Genomic DNA, 24,781 nt, shown 5'->3' with positions numbered 1-24,781 from the left:
GAAAACCTGCTCCTTTTTCCTTTGTTTGATCTTCCTTTTCAGGCAGCTTGGGGTGGGGGATTACTGATGTCCCGGAAGCACAAGTGGAAGCTGAGCGGTGTGGAGAGGTACGTGCATTTATCTTATTAACAATGTAAGGTGTTGCAAGCCCAATGTGAAAAGCAAATGCCACTCCATTTCCAGGTACTGCTGCTGCAGGTGACGCACTCTGCCCTGTGCTTTGTTCCTAGCCTTGTGTGATGTTGCACTCAGGTATAGAATGTATAAACCACAAAAAAATCAAATCCCCCATCAAGTGAGCTGGGCAGGATGTCTCTCAGAAACAGAGTTTTCTATCTGGGTTTTATTCTTGGGATCCCTGCACTAGCCACCAAAATTGTTTAAAACTCACAGGCAGTCCGCACTTTTCTAGGGAGAAGATCTATAACTTTCATGTTCCTTAAAATAATATTGTCCACTCCTTTGACAAAATCAAAACATTAAGCATCTCATAACTGACCAATGTTGAAAGTTCGGGTTCGGGGTTTAATACAGTCATTTTACTTAAAGTCAGCCATACTCATGACAATACCATCCTGGGTTTTCTTTCTCATGATAACCTTCACTGACAGAGCTCTGATTGATGCTGGAAAATAGCTTTTATTTAGTGCCTTAAGCCCTAGACCTTTAAGAAAACGCTGCAAAGAATAAAGGAAGTAAAATTTGATTAGCATAAAGCATTTTCAGGTCCAAAAGGGGAAATGCAGAATGTAAAACACAACCTCAGGCTCTTCCAGTGCACAGGCAGAGGGAGGCCAGGGTTCCCATGCAAACATGGCACATCAGCCTGGTCAGCCATGCCCGTGAGCACTGGCTCTCCAGGCCACCAAAAAGCCCGAATTCAGCAGAGGCTGCCAAATGCCCACCATGCCCTGCCAAGTGGCCAGATGCTGCCCAGGAAAAGCTTCACATTGGCTCTGCCTGAAGCTATCTTGGCACACAATTCCTGTTCCAGAACAAGGAGACAGGCTGATACTCTCTGGAGCATCTGTTAGCACTGACCGTGCAGGCTGCCCAGGCCAGAGGGCGTGTGCAGAGCCTGTTCTGTGATACTCAGGCTAGCTGACATGCAGAGAGCCCACGGGTGTGGAAGGAGGGGATGGAGCCAAGGACGCTATGCTGAATTAGTGGAAAGAAGGCTTGGAAGGGTCAGGATGGGCCAGCTATGCCCCATGTCAGAGGGTTGCTGTTCTTGACTTTGCTGACCAAGGCCGAGTGTGGCCTGGGGACAGCTGGCTTAAGCACTAGAGCTTTCCATGCCCTGATTGCAGGCCCCATATTGATTGCAGGCTCCATATAGGTGTCTGGGTGCTGAGGGCCAGTGGGTCTCCATCCCAGAGTCAGTCCATTCTAGGCCTCTGCTCTCAGTCCTTTGGGCTTCGGCTAAGCCTGATCTATTTCTATTATGAAGATCCAAATGAAACCAGAGGCTTAAGCAAGAGCAATGATTCAAACAGGGAGAAACACCAGAGAGAAGAGGGCGAGGGAGGCAGAGAAGGAGGGAGGGAAGGAGACAGACAGAGAGAAAGAGAGAAGCAAGAGACAGAGAGATGAGAAACAGAGTGAGAAATGGGAGGTGCCTACTCAAATGATCAGAGCAAGAATTCAATTCATGGATTGGGGATTGGGTGTGTAGCTCAGTGATAGAGCCCTTGCCTAGCATGTTCGAGGTCTTGAGTTCAATCACACCACCATAAAGACACACACACACACACACACACACACACAATTAAATCTGTAGACTTTCTGGCAGGTGCAAATGTGCACATCTGTTGTTTTACCTTTAATGTCATCTGTGGCTGCAAGTGCTGCAGGCTGTGGAACCTCCTCTGCTTGAGAACTCGCTAAATTACCTACCTTGAGTCTCAGAAAAATAAACACCAATGTGCTCTGTGCTACAGACTACTTTGAGAGCAAAGCTCAGCACGTTCATCCTGGGACACGCAGTGCTCTGTGTTCTTACTGCTGTAATTCTTGAGAGTGTGTGGTATTTCAATTTACCAAATAGCCAGATATGAAGCCCTAGAAATGAGGGAATTGCTGGAGTTCTGCTCAGCGCAGAGCCCCCCTGAGCTTCCCAGGCACCTGAGAGAATCCATTTGGCCAACTTCTTAATGCAAGGGACTTTCTTTGGTGCATAAGGTAAAGGCCTAGAGGGCACTGCTAGAGTATAATGTAATGGGCTTACGTTTAGGAAAGATGTGTCCTTCTTGAGGGAATTACTTTTTTCCAAATATCGCAAACCAGAGATTAGGACTTAGTTTAAAAGTGAAGGAAATCCATGGTCCATTCTTGTCTCTGAATTCAAAGGTTCCTAGATAGTTGCAGGGGATTTCCTAATGCTTTCCTCACAATAAAATGTCCAAGTCTGGAGCCCTGCCTGGCATCTCCCTTGAAAACCAACCAGTTTCTCAGAAGATGACTCTCTTCTTTGTGGCTAGCACTTTCAAAATCCTAGAGTTGGCATCTCTGACGGGGTGTTCCCAGACCCCTGGTAATCCAGAGGGGGTCCCCACATTGCAAAGCAATTCTTCATTAGTGCCCCTCCAGGCTGCTGCTTACCTGTAATGGTCTTCTGCTGTGTGGCACTCTCCAGGCTGTAAGGCTTGCAGTCCCGGTGAACTGGTTGGAGAGCATGGAGGAAGGAATGGTTTGCCCTAAATAGCATTTTACAGGCAGCTTTCACCGCACAACTGTGGTGGAGCCTCACTAGCACCATCACATGAGGGTACTGAGGCTGAAGAGCAGAGATACCTGAAAGTGCACAGGGTCCTTGGAGAAATTTGAGATGAGTTTGGGAGGATAAAGTGGTTCATGGCAGTGGCTAGAAAACTGGCAGAGAGCATGGAGGTCTTGTGCTGGGAGTCTCAGTTGAAGACCTACCATAGCACCCAGTGAGAATCATGGGGTGTGCTGCCCGTGTACCAAAGACTCTGAGCTGGGGATCAAGCCCATATGAGCCATGGTTATGGGTAGAATATTGTATTCCATAGGGAGAGACAAAAAGATGAAGAGTTTCAGCGATAGGAACCATCACCAGGTCTGGGAGGAGTGATGTCTCTGTGTTCGGGATGACGGCTGTGGATTAGTGAGGAGACGGGAGCCAGGGGCCAGCTAGAAGCTCTGAGATCACACCTGTCTGTCCAGGTGCAGGAAGTGAGAGCGGCCAAGGTTGTGCCAGAGGGGTGGGAGGGAGGTGAGTGGCTGGCCCAGGAGATAGAAAAATGGAGCAGCAAGGGGTGACATGAAGAGAGAGAGGAACCAACCACAGCACGGGTTCTGGGGGCTGGATACCCTAGGAAGATGGCCCCAGAAGCATAGGCTGTAGAAGGGAAGAACTAGACCTGGAAGGGTGCACAGGGGAAAGTGAGTGAGTTCATTGGGGTCTCATTTGAGGTGAAACTAAGGGCACAGAAATGTCTTCCAACACCCTTCCTGGAAGATTCAGTTCATCCCACTCACAAAAAGCTACAAAAGCCACATAACTGAATTCCACAGCAGAACATTTGGAAATGAACCTGGGGCTGTTTTTCATAAATTGCCAACATTTCTCAAACAAACTGAGACCAGTCAGCAAATCATCCCGCCAGTGTGCTGACATCTTTATGAGACATCCTCATGCCTCTGAGACAAAAGCAAGACCGAGAATTCAGTGACAGGTGGTTATGGCCCTTTGAAGCTTTGATCCTAAAAAGATAAACATAAAAAGACACATGCATAGAAATAAACACTCACAATCACGAGAATAGGGGGGCAGCTGTTTTATTGTCCTGCCTGATATCCTTATTGACAAAACTGAGGTCAGGACCAGACATAGAGCAATCAAATATTATAGGATGTTTAGAATTATGGTGTCCACTAGCCCAGAGTCATGAAGCTTGTAAGTGCCAGGGATGAAATCAGTAGCAGGAGCTAACTGTAGTTTATGCTTCCTGTATTAGGCACAGGCAAACTGCTTACTACTTCTCTCTTTCTATGGATGAGGACATCATTAACAGAGAGCTTAAATAACTTGCTCAAGATCAAGAGGAAATGATGGAACATGCATGTAAACCCATACTATCTGGCTCCTGAGCTCCTTTTTTTTAGTAACCAGTATCACTTACTGCTTCAGAGCCCAGGTTCCTTGATTTTGGTGTGGTTCTATAGAGACATTTTCTTAGAAAGAACCTTCAGTAAAAGCTATGTGATTTAATCCTCTAATCCTATGATTTCCCAGCTCCAGTCCTCAATGTATTTCCCAAATTGCACTCTTCTGTTTATCCAATAGCCAGTGTCAGGACCAAAGAAAGACAAAAAGCTGAGCTGGACTATTCACTGACTCAGATAAGATCCCTGGGCCAATAAGCGTCTGACTGGCTGGCTGACATCTGCCATTCATCAAATGAATGAATGGGATCTTTCCCAGCTTCTCATTTCTTCCAAGGCTCTCGAAGCCAGAGAGGTGAGAGCAGAGTGAGCCCAAGTCCGTGGTTCCACCGGAGCAGGGAACAGCAATCCAGAACACTGTGGAGCCGCTGCCGTGGATTGTTCTACTACTTTCTTTCCTCCTGTGGGTTTATTTATACCAGGACCACACTCATGGCTCTCACCCTCAAAGGCTCCTTAGTTCTTAGAAGACCCAGTACAGAGACTCGCCCTGCTAATGCATGTGGGATTCAGGGTGGGAACAGTTGCTTTCCCTGGGAATCAGAGGAAGAGTGGGGTTGGATCAGCCCAGTGAGAGTGAGGAAGAGAAATTAAGGAAAGTTCAATGAGGCTGCTGAGATGGCAATTCAAAATCCTCAGTCTTAACCAAGCATGCTGGCCCAAGCCTGTAATCTGTGGGAAGCTGAGGCAGAAGGACTACAGGTTTGAACCCACCCTGGGCAATTTAGCAAGACTGGCTCAAAATAAATAAAAAATGAAAAGGGACTTCAGATGTAGCTCAGCGTGAGGGCCCTAGGTTCAATCTCCAGTACTGCAGTAGAGATAGAGAGGGAGGGAAAAGGAGAGAGAGAGGGAGAGGAGAGGGAGAGAGAGAGACAGAGAAGTTCAGACTTGTCAGTGTAAATTCTCAAGCTCTGCATCACTGTTGTGTGAGCTGCAGTTACTGATGAGAGCACATTGTGTTTCTCAGGTGTACGAGGACACAAACAACTGGAAACCCCTGTAGGAGACACCACACTGCAGCTAACTCTTGGTCTGGAAAAATAGGTCTGGGTCAGGGAAGTGGTGGACACAGGAGACTAGCTAGAAGCTTCTCTGGAAGAAAGCATTTGAGGACTCCGGTGACCAGTGAAATAAGAAGGAGAAATAGAGTTGAGGAAAATGGAGCCTTGCAATGAGCATTCCCTCTAAGCTCCAGGTCACTGCAGTGGCATCTGAAGCAGGGACAGTGGAAGTGCATGATGTTCTCTTTCACCTGCCCAGTGCTCTACGCATCAGTGGCCAAAGTCAGGACCCTGCACTCAGTGATCCCAGACACCCTGGAGGGGTCTTTGAGTACCATGGCGGCAGAACGACGCTTCTACTGCAGCTTGAGGGAAGAGACCCAGCCAGGGAGTGCATCCCCGAGCCTGCCATCTCCACACAGGAAAAGTTGCCCATTGGAGAGCCTACCTTGCGTTTGGGAAGAGTGGTGCCCCCCAGAGGAGGAAAAACAGTGCCAATAAAGCTCTGCTGCCCTGGTGAAACCTTAGCGGCCTGAGCCCAACATGGAGTGCTGTCCTCTCACACGATTTGTTTATTTTAGGGCCAACTCTGTGACATGGAATCCACACAAGATGATGGGTGTCCCCTTGCAGTGCTCAGCTCTTCTGGTTAGAGAAGAGGTACGTCCTTCCCGACTCTGTGGCCCAGGCCTTGGGCAAAGTTCGCTGTCTGCATTTGATCTTCACTCTAAATGCTAAGGTCCCTCACCCTTTCCTCTGGGGCAGCTCGCATTCCCCAGAGGGGGCTCTTCTATGCTTCTGTCTGGAGGTCCAGTGCCTGGAGGCCACAAGAAGGTTTGGAGATCTCCACTTTCACAACAAAACTTTGACCTTTATCATCTCCATGTTTTCTTTCGTTATACTCAGTGCCCCCTAATCCAGGGCCCCTCTGCTACTCTCTTTAAAAAGCTAAATTTCCAGTTTCCTACTGGAATATGAGAAAAGATAATTTTTTACCATAAGAAAAATATAATTTTTACCTTAAGAAAAAATATACATGGCATAGGATAAAGATTAGTATTGAGATTCAGATATGTACGTGTGTATATATGAGTATATGTATTATATATCTCACAGTTCTGTTCTATTGTTTTTAACATTTAATGCCACATTCAGAATGTAAAGCATCTGCATATGTATTAACCAGCAAAGAAGAGAATACATAATGACCATTTTCATTCCAGGTGTTTCTGTGAACAAAGACTAAGGTCATTCCCTGTGGATGCTCAGTTTGGGCCACAGTCTGTAGGTCTCATTCCCATGAGGCCAGGCTGAGTCACATCTCCTCACTGCTATGCTTATTTTGTTGATAAAACCCAAAATAAAGAGCAGTTTATCCTCATGAGAATGTTTCTTGTTAGAATTAATGAAGCAGCTGAGCTTAAAAGGCTTGTTAAACACTTCTCTTTATATGCTTTAGAAATATATTCGTTTTTCCTACTTACAAAGTTAACACATAATTGTTTTAGATAGAAAATTTGGGCAGGATGGACCATCATGAAGAAATCTAGAGTCACTCAAAATTCTGTGGTTCAGAGATAAACATTATTACTGTTTTTAAATATTTTCTCCCATACTTTTTCTAGAAATATATTATATTTTATGTTTAAGTAAATTTTACATATGTAAAATGACATTATTATCATCTGTGTCAGTGGTAGTGAACCTATGGCATGCAGGTCATTTGCTTTTCTTGTAAGGCAAAAGATGTTAATGTATGAGTTGTTTTTCTAAATTAAAACCTCAGTATTCAGGCTTAATTGCAGTATTGGCCCTTTTTGATAAGTAAGTGGCATTCATTTTGATCTCGCAGAGCTAGGGAAAGAAGAGTACAAAGTTTTGTGACCATGAAATAAAGTAGAAGCATACGGTAGTAATTTCCGTATCATATTGACCTTCAAGTGAATTTTCTTTTTCAAGTTCAGTACTTTCTAGCTCAATACAAAAACACTGTATTTACTTTTTCTCAAAACAGTCTCAAAAACAACTTTATGGATTCTAGGGAGTGTTAAGCCTAAATTATAAGGTAGAGTCCAGTTCTATTCTCTACCTTTGAAACACTCTGTCTTTCAAAATCTGGTTAAATTTTTACTTGCATTGCACTGTGATTTCGTTTGGGTGATGTTTTAAAAGTGTTCTTACTTCTAACTTCAGTTAAAAGATCAACTCAGGGATCACATTTTAGTCTTTCCCTCTCTCGTCATGAGTCACAAGAGAAACAAAAACCAAATGCCAAAGCTTTTATAAAACTGCAATTACACAGCAAGTCACAAAAGAGTCAAAGGCTTCCAGTAGTTCGTGACAAATTGAAACGTGGTGATGTTTCCAGGGAGCAGACTGGTGATGCTATTTTAGTCAAAAAGCATGATTCATTCCCATTCTTTGGAGTCGGTCAATCACTTTGCCATCCATTTTCATACTGAGGTTGTGGTGCCCAGGCAGATTCTTGGTCACTGATGAGAAAACTTTCTTTTGCAACTTCCGTTAGTAACTGAGTATAAAAGTGCAGTGCGGAAGCCTGACTACTGAGAGAAGAACATAACATGGGAACGATTATTTAAATTCCTCTGAGATAATAGGAAACGTGGCGATAGATCTTTTCCCAGTGGAAGAAGCACCAAGAGATGGAAGAAATGAGGAGAAGGGAATGTAGAAAAGATTAGGATGTGCTGTGGACAGGCACTAGCTCCACACAATGAATGCAAACCATTATGTACTACAAACCTGTACTAATAAAAAAAAAGAATTGCAATGCCTTTGGTTTTTTATTTCAGCATATAAAATAACAGCAATTAACTGTTTGAAAAGCTATGGTTTTCAAGGACAGCTTAAACTCTAACAGCTATATGCTAAAGTTTTTGTGCCAGAGGTGGGTGGAAATACTAGATGAGCCACACTAATAGTATTTTACAGAACGGGAGAATTTGTGAAATATTTTTAACAAAATCAGAACATTGGGATTGTCTCCTAAGGACTATCATACTCTGTGATTTTTATTTATTCTTATTTTTATAAATACCTTTTCTTGAAAGGAAGTGTAAGAGCACAAGTATGTCCTTGTTAGCCTCTGGTAACTTTCAGTTCTGGGCCAGTGAGCTGCAGAATTAACCCATTACAAGAGCCTGGGCAGTCTGTCTAGACACTGGCCCCATCTTTTTTTTTTCAATTTGATTTTTATTGATTTCTTTTTCCAAAATATACATCTCTTTTTTTTCCTTCCTAATTCTCAACACAATGAAAAGCGAATGGACAGCCAATAGAGTTTCCTACAATTTCACTTTTCTTTTCTCTTTTAGGGACTGATGCAAAGCTGCAACCAGATGCATGCCTCCTACCTTTTCCAGCAAGACAAGCACTATGACCTGTCCTATGACACTGGAGACAAAGCCCTGCAGTGTGGACGCCACGTGGATGTTTTTAAATTATGGCTCATGTGGAGGGCAAAGGTGAGCGTGCGTCAACTAAAAGGAAGTGACTATCTGATGACATGTTAACAAATTGATTACTAAATTGAGAATTACTCAAGTTCAATTTCTTGAATCCTGTGTCTACATACCTGCATTCTATGTGGGTAAGGATATAATCAAACCAGTTTTTGTTTTCTTCTAAACCCAGCAACTTCTAATGTCCACATCTAGAAAAGAAAATCCATTCTACTGTATATGCCAGATTACTTTGATTCTTAAGAGGTATTTCTTATTGTCATTATTGTGGTTTGGTTTATTTCATCCTGGGCTATTGGTTTTCACTCAGTGATTGATGTCTAGTTGAGTTAGTGCAAGCTGAAAGTATATTTGAAGAACAGAAAAATGCAAAAATGTCTACAATGATAACTTACCTTTGATGTTTTAAGAGATAACTTTTAAAGATAAAGGCCTTTTTAAAACTTCAGAAATACCTAACAACCTCCTTTTATATGAGTTCTGTTGACCTCAGAACTTATCTGTAGGTGATCTCTCCTGTCCCAGCAACATAAACTGTAAGTAATGGTGTATAGCGTCAGCTAGGTCTCATAGCAGCCTTCCAATGGAATATATTTATGTTTAACTTAAACAGGCAGCAAAGGTAAATGGTTTGATTTTCAGTTTCAACTGGATTCCCAACCAACAGAACCAGTGGTTTCATTTTTCTCCAGGCAATGGCCAGAGCCACCAGTATATGCTAGAGAAACCCAGGTGCAAAACTGGTGTCCCAGGGAAACCTGACAAAGCAAGCTGAGGATTAATGAGATGGACAAGAGGCTGGGGTACTGTTGGGCGCATGTACGTAGTAAGAGCCACATGTTTAGCTCTATGCTTTGGCAGTAGCCTGCATAATGAGAAAACGGGCTTAAATCAGTAGAAACCAGCAGGTAACTTGGTCAGGAGGAGTGAGGCACATCAGGGTGAGATCAGGGAGTGGCTTTTTCCTGGGATCTGTATAGAGGTAGGAATCATGTACATATTGGGAAATACCACATAGTGTGTTGTGTGTGTGTGTGTGTGTGTGTGTGTGTATGTGTGTGTGTGTGAGAGAGAGAGAGAAATTTCTCCAAGTAAACAGAATTGCCTTAGGTGGTTCATAGAAGGTAAAGTGACTACCAAGAAGAAGAAGGGATTTGAAGAGAAGCAGTGAAATCCATGAGTACTGTACCGAATCTTCTTTAAATCTATTCTGCCAAAAGAAAATGTTTGAGTAGAAAAATAGTCTTTCTTAATGCAGACATAACTCTTAGATGATGTCCAGCAATGGCTGGACTACATGGCTCGCAGGCAAGTCTCCATAATAGTGTTTTCTCCAACCAAAGCTTTCTCAAGTGTTGCTAGATACCAGACAGCTACACAAAGTGAGACACTTGGGCTCCCATCCCTGTCACTGGTCAGGGGCTTCCTTCCTCTTTCCAAGGCTGAGGACCTGACAGGGACATGTAACTGGTCCCTACCACCGAACACTCATGAGACTCATTCTGTTGGGCATGACATTCTCACTTAGAAAAAAAGTCTAGGCTATTAGTTGCTGATTTATTCCCAATCTGTTTTAAAACAAGCAAGTTGATTGGTGGAAATTACAAAGTTACAGATGTTAAGTACCAGATAGTAAGTTGAGGGAAGCTTGATCTCTACATAGTGTCCATGAGCTCTTTTACTTCAAGGGTAGTTCTTTTTGTCTCCTTTTCCTGTGGTGTTTTTTATTAAGATGATGATCATTAGCTATATTTACACAAAAATGTTTCTCATGGTTCATTAGTCCCTGCTGTTCCTTTTCCATCTTGAGCCTCCTCTCCAGCATGGGGCTGCCTGTTGGGTCTCAGAAAAATAATTTGGTGAACATCAGGTGCAAATCAAAGAGCAGGACCAGACAAAGAGCAAAATAAAGGCAAAGGAGCTATTTTTAAATTACTGAAGTAAAATTACTTGAAGAGAGTGGTACAAAAAGAAAAAAGAAAAATCACAGGTGCTGCCTTGCTTGTGAGCATACATTCTTTTTAATTTGTTATGCAAAACTTCACCTACCTAGACTTGTCAGGTTTCCCTGGGACACCAGTTTTGTACCTTCAAGCTGTGTTGTTTTTTTTTTTTTTTTACAGAATGGGGTGATAGTTATTAAAGCAATAAGCTCAGTCCCACAACCTAGATCAAAGGTAAAGATAATTATCCCATCAAAAGTTCTGTAATCAAGACAACCATGCAAGAACAACCATGGAAGCATTGGCCATGATGGCCTGTCTTCCATCCCCACAGGACTAAGGAACTGAAAAAGAGGCAAGACTATAGAGCACTAAACCAGATATGCCTGGAGAATGCAATGTTCTAGTGAATCTGTGTTTCCTCCTTATGAAACCACATGGAAAATAGAAACTCACGTATAAACTACCATTCTTCAAACTAAGCTGTTAATGACCAATGAAGTTAATGGCCTGAAAGAAGCCATTACATTAAGACCAGAATAATTTGATTAGTGTCAGTGGGTGCAAGATGACGTGTGATGTTAACAATAAATGTAAGCCTGTTCTCACTAAGTAGGCTTCATTTTATCACACCTTAGTACAGAATCCAAAGTGTTGATGTTTATTTTCCATGCTGACAAATTTTCTCAATGGTTGAAACAGCAGCAGACAAAATAAATAAACAAGCCTTAAAATTATTGCCCCATTTTTAGGTCTTCAAGAAGCGATTAAGATGTCATAGTAAATCTTCGTGTTTGTTTGTATGTGGCTATACAAATTGGCAAGGTTTTGTAATTTCCTATGATCAGCCTCTCTAATTGGAAAAATTGGTAACAAAGAGACTGGCAAATGGTTGAGGACAAGAAAAACAGGGAAAATTATTAGGGAAAATTGATGTTTGGCATCTTTTGCTGAGTGACTGTTCACTTTTTCTCTAAAATAATAATTAATTTTAATCAGTAACTGTTGTGTATCTGTTATTGTACCTGGTGCTGAATGGGATGTGATAAGAATGCTACAGTTTTCTGGGCAGGATAAAATAAATACAGAAATCCCTGTCATATAAGATAGAATATAACTTGTCAGGAAAGAAGCACAGACACAGAATGGAGAATGAGAGAGCTCATTCATAGTTTAACAATCAAGAAAACTTTATCAACAGATGACTGTTGACATAGGGCTTAAACAAGACAGTAGAATAAATAGGATTACAAGCAGTAGAGCCGGGAGAAGGACATTCCAGAAAGAAGGTCACACAGGAGCTCAGGAGCACAGCCTGAAAGAAGTGGAGAATCTAAACTGACTGATGGATGGTAAGGGAACTGCAGTCCAGATGAAGAGAAAGAGTGCCTGGAAGGGGTAGCAGGGGTAGAAATGGAGATAACAGCAGGGAATCCAATAGCTGCTTCAGGAGCAATATTTTATGACATATGCATTTGTCTGTAGGAGAACTAGGTTCTTGGTACATGAGCCACTCCCTCCTGTGGAAGCCTTTAAAGCCTGGAGCCCAGCTGCCAGTTGAGGCCAAACCAACTCCAATTTCCTTAGCACCCTCAGGCTCATGGAGTGTGTGGCCGAACTGCTGGCCTGAGCTTTCAGGCATCAGCCCAAGCCCTTGCTAGGAGTCATCAGTCTCCCTGAGTCAATCAACTGGGATAGTGATCATCAAGGAAATGGATTTCTGAACCCATCAGAGTTCTTCAGTGCAGTTTAAACATGCTTCGGATGTTACAAGTCACTGGGCCGTGCTGGATCCCCCTTCCTGTGAGGTGATGAGAACGTGTGTACACAGAAGTGGGCCCGGAGTACCCGCATCACAAGTGCTCCCTCTAGTTCCGTGTTGGGTTGGTTACTGGTAGACAATTTTTAAGTGCTCCCAGGATGAGCATTAGCTGTTTTCTTAAGCTTTCCCTTAGTATTCGGTAAATGCTGAAGGAGATTAGAGGAAAGCCATTTTGAAGAGTGATTCCCTGGCACATCCTGACACTGCTATAGCCTAAGGCTGTTGTGTTGTTTTTCCTAAGTATAGAGCCAGAGCTTCCAAAGCTGGAAACTAAAAGACCTCTGTGTCAGTATTCACCCATCACAGACATGAGTCGCTGACCCGTCACCTAAGAATAGGCTGAAGAGCCTGGCAGGATGACAGGCTAACAAAGCACTTGCGTGTTGCCTACGAGTCATTCATTTGTTCAGCTAAAACTCAGGTTTGCCTTCCCCGTTCATTCTATAGTGAGGTGCATCATTCTATAGTGAGGGGTCTGGGGATGGAGAATTATGGGATGGGCAGGGGCCAAACAGACATCCTGCGGGGTCTCTGATGACACTTCTTATCTGCGGGAGGAGACTCGCCCTGCCCTTCTGCTGTTAATGACCTCCATGATTACTTCCATGGACTGTGGAGGCAAATTTTCCCCTTGAGTAATCAAAATGATAGCCTGGGGAATGGAGGCTGAGGAAGGAAAGGAGTCAGCTGTGGAGAACAGTAATGACAGGGAGCAAAAGCACCTGAGGGGAAGAGCAGTAAAGGGGAAATAAGCACAGCAAAGCCTCTGGAAACAGTCTTGGGAAAGGACAGTGCCAGGACAGCGTGGAGGGAAAAGTGGTACAATGGCCATCAGTCTCCAGAGGGCTCACTTCATCCAGCAACTCTGCGAGAGCGTCACACCCCCACCGTCAGCCCGCCCACTGAGCTTTGTTCTTCTCTCCCATAGGGGACTACAGGCTTCGAAGCGCATATTGATAAGTGTCTGGAGCTGGCAGAGTATTTGTACAATATCATAAAAAATCGAGAAGGATACCAAATGGTGTTTGATGGGAAGGTATGTATTCGGAGTTCAGCAATCCTCAAAAGTTTAGTCAATTCCAGTCCTTATCACTGGCATTTTCCAGTGTGAATAAGTGGGACCACTGTGAAGGGGAAGCAGTGGATGACAGGTAGCACTTCTGAACTCGAAAGGAGATCGAATCCAAGTAAGTCATGGCAAAGCAAGGCACTGCAAAGGAGGTCGCCGATTTAAAAACACAAATTGTATTCAGAATCTGGGGAATAAATAGATTTTAAGTGTCCTTGGAATTTTCAACCTTGGCAGTTCGAGCTGATTGTGAATCTTCCTCTCATCTTTGCAGCCTCAGCACACAAATGTCTGCTTCTGGTACGTGCCTCCCAGTTTGCGTACTCTGGAAGACAACGAGGAGAGAATGAGTCGCCTCTCAAAGGTAAGTGCTGAGTGCTGCTTTGGTTTTTGTTTTGTTTTGTTTTGTTTTGTTTTGTTTTGTTTTTCTTCCAGTACCAGGAATCGAACTCATGACCTTGCGCTTGCCAGGCAGGAGCTTTGCCGCTGAGCCAAATCCTCAGCCCCTGAGTGCTGCTTTGGTATGTGTGTGTATCGGGTCTTTCAAATGCATATGCTTCTAATAATACTTGCATGACTTTGTGAGAAATACCACCTTGATGTGTCTGTGCACTCCTCCTGGTGGACGCCAGCAGAGCCAGGGCATACAAAATCAATCCAGCCGCCTCTTGCAACCCTACTTCCTTGCTTTTTGAGAGACTTTATGGTGCCTTAAAATTAATAATTAGGCAATGACATTTACTGGTATTCAGAAAGCAGCAAGAAATTTTGTTGGGAGTTGGCCAATTTTCCAAGCGAAACTGATTCGTAGTTTTGGTACAAGCACAAAAGAGACTCCAGGTGTTAGAAATCATTAGAAAGCCAAACTGTTGTTGACCCCCTGGGGATGCAAGGTCAAAGCCACTGTGGGTCTGTAGAACTGTGCAGCCCCAGAAGGCAACAGGACAGGGAGCAATAATAATAACAGCCACCATTTAGAGTATGTATTGGGTGTTAGATCATTTAATTCTCATGGTAACCTGATTGGGTTGATGTGGGAGAGCTGAAGAGCAGGGAGGAAAAGTAACTTTCCCAAAAATCACACAGAAAGTCTGACTCCAGAGCCTGAGAGACTGAGCTATACATTCCACCCTGGTCAGTAAGATACTTTTTTTATCTGTAAGCAATCCTTGGCTGCTCCCAACATTTAACATGGGTGAGGTATGGTTTACGATACACACCAGTGGGAGATACTGTAAATGCAAGGTCCATGTCTCTAGGTGCTATTGGAATGGAAAACTAGGAGTGAGTATGTAATTTGGATCTCAAAGGGTTGGTTGTTTCATTTGGTGTTTCTTCACTTACCATAAAAGAAGGATCCTTGTCCACTCATTGCCAGTCACTGCGGGAAGCAGGGCAGGCCATCCTCTCCACTACTATGGACCTGGGATACCTCACTCACCTTTCAGACCTTATTTCCTTCTATACAAAGACAAGAGTAAGATGTTATACAGATTCAACGCCCTCCAGTAAAATGTATAAATATTAATACCTGCCCTTAAGCAACTCAGGATCAAACTTCTTATTAGGAGGAAACTTAATGCCTGGCCATAGGTCTTTTAAGCCAATCCTCCTAATTAGAATGGTGGTTCATAACCCTGACTGTACCTTATGGTATTAAGTTTCATAAAATCAGGTAACCATGTCTTACCCTGACAATTTGATCTGATTGCTCTTGGATGGATCTGGGAATACTTCTGAAAGTTCTGCAGGTTACTCCAGTGTGCAGCTCTGTAGTTGAGAACCACTAACCTAAGAACAGATGGAAGAAAATTTCTAGAACCTGGATTAATGATGCACATGTCTGAGGTGGGAGTGGGAGCGCTTGTGTTTGAAGCTTGGCTAAATTGGTTCATTCTGGTATTACAAGCCCAGGAAGTGAGAGAGAGGGAGTATAAAAGGTAGGCTGGAGTCTATAGTCATTTGAGAGAAAATAGCTCATTTTTCACCCTGAAACTGTATGATGGATGCTGCTTGTCCATAGTGTAAATTATCTTGATAATGACTAATTTTATTTAGTTAGTTATAAGTTAGATTTTTCCATTCTTACTGCTGTTTGGTTCTTTCATAATCCTGCTAAGCAGACAGACTCACAGAGGAGTGTGACTTGTTTCATTTGTTAAATCAGTTCACCGTCACTGGGCTGAGGGATAGGCCAAAGCAGGAATACATAATAAAAATATCTTTTTTGTTTCTGAGAAAAGTCCAGCTCTGAGGTCTCTGCATTTAAATACAATTTTTCAAATGCTTCTTAGATTTGAGTATATTGCATAACCTGTGATGGTGATGGAGATTATTTCCTGAGGACAACGATTAGAATTTGTAATAAAAGACTGTTGCTGCTATTGGTAATTCAAATATGAAAGTCTCTGGCAATTGTGAAATGAATCCTGATTTTTCTCTGTTCTTTGATTATGTTTTCATCACTGTAATAGAGAGAATTCAGTGTAGATTTAAATATGAAAGTAGAATCAAATGAACTATCCAAGTTACTTTTCATTTGTCTGTGTCAATAATATTTCTAAGTTTCAGAAAGTTTCTTGGAAATTATAAAACCCTTAAAGTATAATGCCCAGGAACCCACTGAGTCTTCTCACACAAACACACTTCCAGAGAGGAAAGAGGTGAGCTACAATAATCTATACTGTCCAAAACAATAATAAATGCTATGTGAGGCTATTTACATTTAAATTTAAATCAGTTCGAATTAAATTCAGCTAACATTTCAGTGCTGAGTCACGCTCATCACATTTCAAGAACCCCGCTGTGACTAATGACTATTGAATGGCTAGAACAGACAAAATCCTCTCTACCATCCTCTTAGCTCTCTTCGTGCAAATAGAGATCCAGAAGAAGAGGTGATGTGGAAGCTTCTGTGTAGTGTGTGGGAAACAAGAGAAAGAAGTTAAATTCTGGGCAAGACCAGGAATTCCCCTCTGTACCCTCATGCCTGGGAATGGCACTCAAAAATCATTTGTGGAGCTACAGTACTGTCATAATGTTCTTGGGCTACAATGACAAACTACTAAAGATCGAGGGGGTTATGAACAACAGAAATTTATTCATCACAGTTCTGGGGTCTGGAAAGTCCAAGAGTAAGGTGCACGCAGACTGCACATCTGCTGACATTGGTAGCTGGACTTTATATTCTGTGTCTTCACGTGGCAGAAGGAGGGCAAGGGAGCTCTCTGGGGTCTGATGTACAAGGCAGTAATACCATTTATAGAGGCATAGCTTTCCAATGACTCCCACCTTATAACACGATCATATTAAGATTTTGAGTTTGAGGAGATACCAACATGCAATCTAGACTGAGTATTTTTTTGCATACTCTACAGTAAAGAAGGAAAACAACATTTAGGAAACCCAGGAGTGAGCCTTTTCTCAGCATGCATTGGCTTGGGGTCAGACACACAGATAACAGAAGTGGTTATTACTAAATCAAGCAGTGACATCATCAGGAGGAGATAAAGATGACCATCTGGTCAGTGAGTTTCCTGCTGCCCAAGCAGAGCTGTGAGTATGCAGGTAGCACACTGTCACTTGGGCAGAGTAAATGAAAAATGCCTCAGTTCCTATTGGGACAAGACCACACCACACCTCTTAGACATATAAACAGAAGGGCATCAGTAGACTCTAGGCGAGTACTTATCAAACAAGAGTCAAAAGGCTGATGTTTTGGTCACCTCTTGTGTTTCTGGTTCTTCTCTTCATCCTCCTCCTCTTCTGTTTGGTTGGTTGAGTGGTTGGTTTTGGTTTTGTTGATTTTTAATCCTAGGGTTGAACCCCAGCAGCTCACCAATAGTAGGCAAGCACTGTACCCCTGAGCTACCCCCCGCAGCCCCTACTCTTATTTTAATTTTAACTATTCATCGTGCTTGTCTGCACCTTTTTACTCAGCATTCATAATCCTATGCAAACTGACAATTTTCAAAAGCTTAACAATGGATTTAATAGTAAATTGATAAGGAAGTAATTTGGCCTCATATTTAAGGTGACTCTTTTAAACTCTACTGAGTTAATGAAGAATTTACTTAGTGAGACTTCAGCATTTCAAAATGTCTTATTTATGCCTATTCTACTTTCTCATTTTTAAAACACTGCTCAGGTTTCAAAGATTTAGAAACAAAAAGGCTCTCTAACACACAGTGAAAAATAAATTTCTGTAATAGTGTCTAAGATTGTTTCATGATGACTACAAGCCTTCTTATAAGGACACAAATATGGATTTAAATTTAGGACTTGTCCCTTGGTTATTGTTTTCTAAGAGATTGAAAAGCAAATGGCACAGGGAGAAAATAATGCTCTAAATCTTTTAAGGCACCCCCAAAGATCTCATATTGACTAGATCGTTAGTGATTTCCTCAACATGCAACACCTCTTTCCAAACTGGGTTTCTTTGTACAAAAAACCAAGAAATTGAGTCCCCAAAGATCTAGAAACAGAAGAAAACTCTATGTCTATTTATCAGGATAGACAGAATCTTATTTTCCTTTTAAATTTGCCACTAGTGAATAACAATAAAGTAAGATATTCCATTGTCCAGCTAATTTTAGTTCCTCAGTATTTTCTGGAAGCAACCAAAAGTCATATGTATTTAGACAGCTGCGATTCCTGCCAACTCAGCTTGTGACAGGAGTGGGAGGATTCAATCTCGCTTCATGTCAAAATCTGTTTGGGATGTAGCTGTTAACCTTAATCTTTTGACCTTTGATTTGCATCCATCTGAAAAGTTAGAGATGGTTGTCCTTAATAACTAGTGCCACTCATATGTGGTTTTGCTTGGCTTGCCCTGAAAATGAAATCAGACTTCAAGTCACTTAAGTAAAGCATTATCATTGTTTTATCAATACAAAGATTAAGCATGACTTATACAAATAAAACTAAGGGGAAGTTGTACGATTTTTTTGCCCTTAAATTTCTCTAGCTGTGTGGATTTGAAATTCTTTTTCTAATTTAGTATTTTTTATGCCCAAGAACTCACTGACTTGCCTTGCCTTGCCTTGCAGCACAGAGTGATAAATTCCATGTCCTTTGGCTGGAATAGTCTAGTGCCTCTGTTTTCAGAAATTAGTCCAAACTCAAGATACTTGAATTTTTTTAAGCAGTTAGTCCCTGCGGTGGACACAGCATCCCACATACATCCTTAATCCTTTAAGTGAAACAAGAATGTACCCCACAGTAACATTCCTCTTCACACCATCTCCCCATGGAGTAACGGAGAGACAGGAAAGAACATAAAACTCGTTAATCTAGAATGAGATCATCTCAGCACTGGAATCATCATCCACCCTCATTTTTAGATGAGGAAACTAGCTTCAAAATATGAAGAGGAAATGAAATCTGTTGGCTTTGTCTTTGGAAACCAACAAATGACTAGACTTCATTTGGATCTTACTGATTTTGTGCATTTAGTACTTTGATCATTAAAACCTCATTGTAAAGTAATCGTTACTTAGTATGAATATTAATTAGTTAATATTCAAAAGTCACATGTTCATAATGTGAATCAAACTGCCCTTCATTTCAATCCAATCATCCTTCACTTAAATTGAATCTAACTGTGATGTAAGGCATGATCCCCATCTTCAACTAAGCTGTTAACCATGTGTATCTCAAATAATCTAAAGTTTGTCTAACTTCTGTCATTCCTTGTTGTATATTTGCAGCAATGAGCTTGAAAGATCAGATGGTGACAAGACACTGTGGCATGTCTCTAACGCTAGCTACTGGGGTGTGTGCATGAGGGGTGTGGGGAGGGTTGGAAGGATCACAAGTGTGAGACCCGCCTGGGCAACTTAGCAAAACTTTGTCTCAAAATTTGGAAAAATTTTACAAAGAACCAAGGATGTAGCTCAGTGGTGATGTGCTTGCCTAGCACACATGAGGCCCTGAGTTCAAACCTCAGCACTGGAAAAAAAAAAGTTACACCTTATAGGCACCAACACCAATGGTAAATATGGATAGTTCATGTATTGAGTTGGATACAACTTAAATATGTGCCACTTCCTGGGTAGCTACTGGTGTCATTCTACTTTTTATAGCTGATTAGAACTAAGAAAGCCCTCAACACATACCTAGCACTGTCTTGGGAAGAATAAGATTAAAAGGGACCAAATATGCCCTCCAGGAACTTACAGTTGAGATAGAGAAAATGTATTTACTCATTAGTAACACACTAACAGGAAATTCACATATAATCAGAATCTATGGGTAAGGATCATGTAGTTAAAACTTAAAAGATGCCAATGATTTAGAGAAAACAGGAAAAGCTCTACAGCAGCCATAGAAGTAGATGATCTAAACTGGTAGAGAAAGAGATTCTAAGCAAAGAGAACCAATGTGACGTGGCAAGATTGATAACAAGTGTGAGGGATGAAAATATGAATGGCACAGTGTGTCAAGGGTATTTAATGAATTAGTCTTGTCAGAGCTGAAGATTGGGGGTAACTACTAAGGCTGTAACGAGCAGCCTGGCGTCACCGAAAAGCTTTGTCTGTTGTGCACTTCTGTGTGTGTATTCCTGTGAGTTCAGACTTTTACTCCAGCCAATTCTTCATCTTACTAAGTAGGATCTTCCAAAATATCTTATAAACAGAGGCAATGCAAAAGGAGAATAAAAATAAAACTAGAAAAATGTAGATCTCAGCAAAGTTGCCAAAAGTCTATTACCTTCTTACAACCCTTGATAACGAGGCTTATCTTGGTAAGAGTTCTAAGACCCATGTTTTATTTCCAATGATTTTTTATTTTCTAGAAGAAAAACTCCAATAGTTTTACTGCTAAATCGTTTAGCCTTGGGACCAGTACCAGATTCTTCTCATTTTCCCGGAACACTAACTAGAAAATCAATGCTAAGGTAGCAAATGCCTAACAGCTTACCATTGCTCTTTGATGTGCCTGATTTTGAATATTTTGAACCGTTCTGGTCCTTTGATTTCATGAAAACTTGAAGGCAATTCCTTGAAGGGAAAACAAATCGTTCTGTTTAGTTAAAAACTGAAAATTCCACTTGCTTTGTTAGGATCCTTGACTAGGGGAGAGTCCCCAGGAGAAAGTTACAGCTCTGATAAGGTCTCTCCTACAGGTCGCTCCAGTGATTAAAGCCCGAATGATGGAGTATGGGACCACAATGGTCAGCTACCAACCTTTGGGAGACAAGGTCAATTTCTTCCGCATGGTCATCTCAAACCCCGCAGCAACTCACCAAGACATTGACTTCCTGATTGAAGAAATAGAGCGCCTTGGACAAGATTTATAATAACCTAGCTCACCAGGCTGTTTCAGTTCTCTAGGTAGACAATTAAGTTGTCACGAACTGTGTAAATGTATTTGTAGTTTGTTCCAAAGTAAATCTATTTCTACATTGTGGTGTCATAGTAGAGTACTGTTTAAAAATTTAAAGGAAAAACCACCGCTCCTTTAAAAATCCTTTCTTAAGTTTAGAATACCTCTGTATTAATTAGTGACAACCGGCTGTGTTCTAATCAATAAGGAAAAGCTTAAAGTTGTTATAAATACTTCCCTTGCTTTTAATATAGTGTGCAAAATCAAACTTTATTTTCTCTTCAGAGTAGTAAGACTGAATAGTGCCAAATTGCCCCTGAATCGTAAAAGGTTCTTTGGGGTACAGTGAAAAGGATAAAGTAAATATAAAATGTATGTTGACAATAAAACTCTTGCCTTTTTCATAGTATTAGAAAAAATTTCTAATTTACCTATAGTAACACTTCAAATGTATTTAAATACATATAATTTTACAAAAGGAAAAAATATATATATATAAAAAAGAAATCCTATTTTGTAACATATAGATTTTTATTTTATATGGGTTATACAAACTGCAGGGGCAGATAGAAAACCTAAGCCAGACTTTTTTCTCTTTCTTTTAATGGAGGCACAATAAAACACTTAGCAAGGTTATTTTAACACATAGGCCCACAAAGTTCTTAAAAGGTATAATTCCTTCTTTCAATATGCATGATGGTTTAATCATATCTCGAAAGTTACCGTATCAAAATAAACACAAAATAATACTGCAGATTGGTAAAAAATAATTGATCAGATCAACAATTAAGATTCTCTTTCCATTTAAAAATTTCCAGCTAGTTTTCCTTAGCAGGCCCACTCTGGGAGCATGGAAAGCCAGGCTTCACCTTAGATAAGATTAGAGAAAGTGCTCTATTCTGCTATCCAGTTTGACCTGTTTGGAACACAAGTTGATGCTGATTTTTAAAGCATCTTCCCAAACAGTATTCTTTTATTAGGTCATTTGAATTAATTAGAGAAAATAAAGATAAAACCTAGTCAGCCTGAACAAAGAAGAATGAAGCACATTCCCAGAATGTGATGAGCCCAGGATGTTAAACTCGGCTTTGTGAGATGAGATCTCCGCATGACAACAATAACATCACCCTAGGTGCCATATTGCTACTGTCCAGAAAGGAGTCATTTACTTCCTGGATGATTGCTTATCCCCTCTTCCTCCCCAGTTCTTCACGCAGAAGTCTCTCCTGCCAGACTCTCTATCTGGGATGCCGAATAATTAATGAATACACTAGTACTTAGCTTCCTTTCATGAAGTGAGCTCCTCACTCCAGACTTTTGAGGTAGCCTACGACCTTCTTTAATCTATCTCCCACCAAGACTCAAAGCGACCAGAATATGCAGCAAAGTTTAGAATTCAAAATACTATTTTAAAATCATCTTTCTTTCCCTGCAAACCTGATGGAGAGGCGGGAACTAAGAGAAGTTATTGTAGATTTTTATGGGGCCACAGACAGTCAGGCTCCAAATGCGGATGAGACAGCTGCAGTGTTTTACACGCAGACTGCAGAGGCATGTCCAGAAACATTCTACCTTTTTTATGTGGCTAGCACAGTTCAGTAGTCAGAAAACCTGCAGTACAGAACAAGGAAGTCCTTGTCCTTTAGCAGATAAAAATACCCCATAATATAATCACAGGATGGAACCGTCTGAAATCATGAGTTGACCGCTCCCTTCTTTCTCCCAGGTTATCTACAAAAACCGCTAATGATTGATATGAAAATGGCTTTGGGCTGTCTTTCTCTAGGAAGTAAATGGGTTCCCTTTGGCAATTAGAAAAAGAATGTGTACTGCAGAATTTCATGAAGGAACAACCTCCCATTTTAGGCTTTCCCTAACAGAGAAGTACCCCTTTCCTTCCTAGAGATGGCTGCGGAAAATAAAGCACATACTTGCCCATCCATCTCGAGCCTCCGACTCCCAGGTTTCGTTTCAGAGGCAGAGACATTACTTTACCAAACACACTGTTTCACTTGGAGAAGATAGGCAGCCGTGCCTTGATGGACTAGTTCTTTTCTGCTCCAGGCCCTTGAGGAACCAACCTTCTAACAGAAGCCACTTCTTAGCTTGGTGCAATGACAGAATTTAAAAGGAGAAGCTGTGCCTGACTTTGAAAGCTAGCAGAGTAATTTTTACTATTAGATTTCCTCTCCTAATTTCAGCCCCCTCCAGGTTATTACACAGTTTGCTGAGAACCTAGGAAAATCCTCACCAACCATAGCCCTGAAAAAGAGGCAAACAAAAGCCTAGCAGGTCTCAGTAGTTTAATAAATACTCTGTGAGGCAGATCTATAATCCACTCCAGAGAGGGAGGGAGGAAGAAAAGAAAAAGGAACCAAAGAAAGAAAGAAGGAAAAGAGAGAGGGAGATGGTTTTGAACATTAGCCCAAATTCCTACTGCCAAAGGTCTTTATGTGAGACTGTATTTTACAAATTTTAGAAATGTTTGGTTTTAGCTTTAATCAGAATTAACATGGCCATTTTCATTTATATAGCAATATTGTGTTTATTATTTATAATACTTGAACAAAGTACAAGTATGTCTTTATCTGAGAATTATAAAGGATATATACTCCATGTACTGTTAGAGGATGTGAGGAAAGCTACGGAAACCAATTATATGTGTGACTGTTTTGCCTTTATTATATTGATAGTACTGTCTTGTCACCTCCAATTGAGGTTGTGCACTTTATATCTGAACTGTACAGTGTTGCAATAACATGTGTTGCTGTAACTGCTTATACAATATAGTACTGGTTTGTCTTCTCTGTGGTAGCTGTATCGAACTTGGATATTATGAGAACTCCATTTGCACCTCTCTCTCTCTCTCTTTCTCTTCCCTCCAACATGATGTGATGTCCTCCACATCAGCTCTAATACAGAACATGCTCTCAACTAAGCTCCCTCCTGAGCAATGACCTTTAAGAATTGTGTGACTTCACAAAATGCAAGGTGACCACTACTTTGTCTCTAAGAACAGTAGAAACCAGGCATGGAGTGTCACAAACTGCCAGCATTGCAGGTGTTGGCTCTGCTGGGCCTTGGAGTAGATGCCGCTCCTTAGAATATGGAAAAATGAAAGCACAGGTGTAAATATAGTAGCAGGACATGTATCAAGGAACCTCGAACTGGGTGTCATCTTGCATGTGCTCTTCTGTTTTCAAGTGCTAAATGCAAACACCATGTAATTATTAGTTTTGTGTGCCAAATACTGTTCCCCACTGGTGTTTCCAAGCAACGTCAACATTCTCCCAGCATCACTCCATCGCTAAAGACAGAAAATAAATTAAAGAGAAAATATACAACTATTTGTCAACCTGTTCTTCTTACCAAATATAAACTTGTGTATGAGCAAAGTATTTTACCTGTGTTGTCTCTCTAAACCCAAATAAATGTGTACATGTGGACATAGCTTAGGCTGTGGATTCTTATTTCTGCCATGTGACAGAGACCATTTTCAATGAAATATCTGAATTAAAGGCCCTGCCTTTGGCACAGTGTTCCACGTGTCTGGATCGTACTTCTGCAGTAGTCCTCTTCCAGTACTGTGGTATCACTCTGCTTTCTCCTTCAATCTGATCCAATATTAAAAAAAAAAAAAAAAAAAAAAATTGTTACAGAAAATTCCAAATACTTTAAAAAGTGGGGGAAAATTATAATAAATCATGTTGCTTTCACCCAGCTTCAACATTTACTCATGTATAAGCTGAATCTTCTTTCTCCCATCCCTCTACCCATTTCCTCCCCCACACCACATTATCTTTATATGAATCTGGAAAGATAAAGATCCTTAAAACTTATTCTCAATACCAACACCATGGGTGGAACTATACTAGTACTGCCATAACAATATCAAATACCCAGTAGGTTGGTCTCATTCCCTTCATTCTTTTTTTTTTTTTTTGGTT

At 41.3% G+C, this 24,781-nt stretch overlaps 1 protein-coding gene across 1 annotated transcript in view; it reads left to right on the top strand.

The window, feature by feature from the left end:
• The window catches only part of Gad2 (glutamate decarboxylase 2 (pancreatic islets and brain, 65kDa)), a 77,152-nt gene extending 52,868 nt beyond the window's left edge, over positions 1-24,284 (top strand). Inside the window, exons 11-16 of the mRNA XM_005386895.2 lie at positions 43-107; positions 5,774-5,852; positions 8,528-8,677; positions 13,368-13,475; positions 13,783-13,872; positions 20,635-24,284. Coding sequence (XP_005386952.1) covers positions 43-107; positions 5,774-5,852; positions 8,528-8,677; positions 13,368-13,475; positions 13,783-13,872; positions 20,635-20,808 — 666 coding nt within the window. The 3' untranslated portion in view covers positions 20,809-24,284. The remainder of the gene's footprint in view (positions 1-42; positions 108-5,773; positions 5,853-8,527; positions 8,678-13,367; positions 13,476-13,782; positions 13,873-20,634) is intronic.
• The last annotated feature ends 497 nt before the right edge of the window (positions 24,285-24,781 follow it).

This window comes from Chinchilla lanigera, unplaced genomic scaffold (genome assembly GCF_000276665.1).
Source record: "Chinchilla lanigera isolate Chin_1 unplaced genomic scaffold, ChiLan1.0 scaffold00028, whole genome shotgun sequence".
Classification (NCBI taxonomy): domain Eukaryota; kingdom Metazoa; phylum Chordata; class Mammalia; order Rodentia; family Chinchillidae; genus Chinchilla; species Chinchilla lanigera.
Note: the sequence above shows the minus strand (reverse complement) of the source record. Positions and strands in the feature narration are given on the sequence as shown.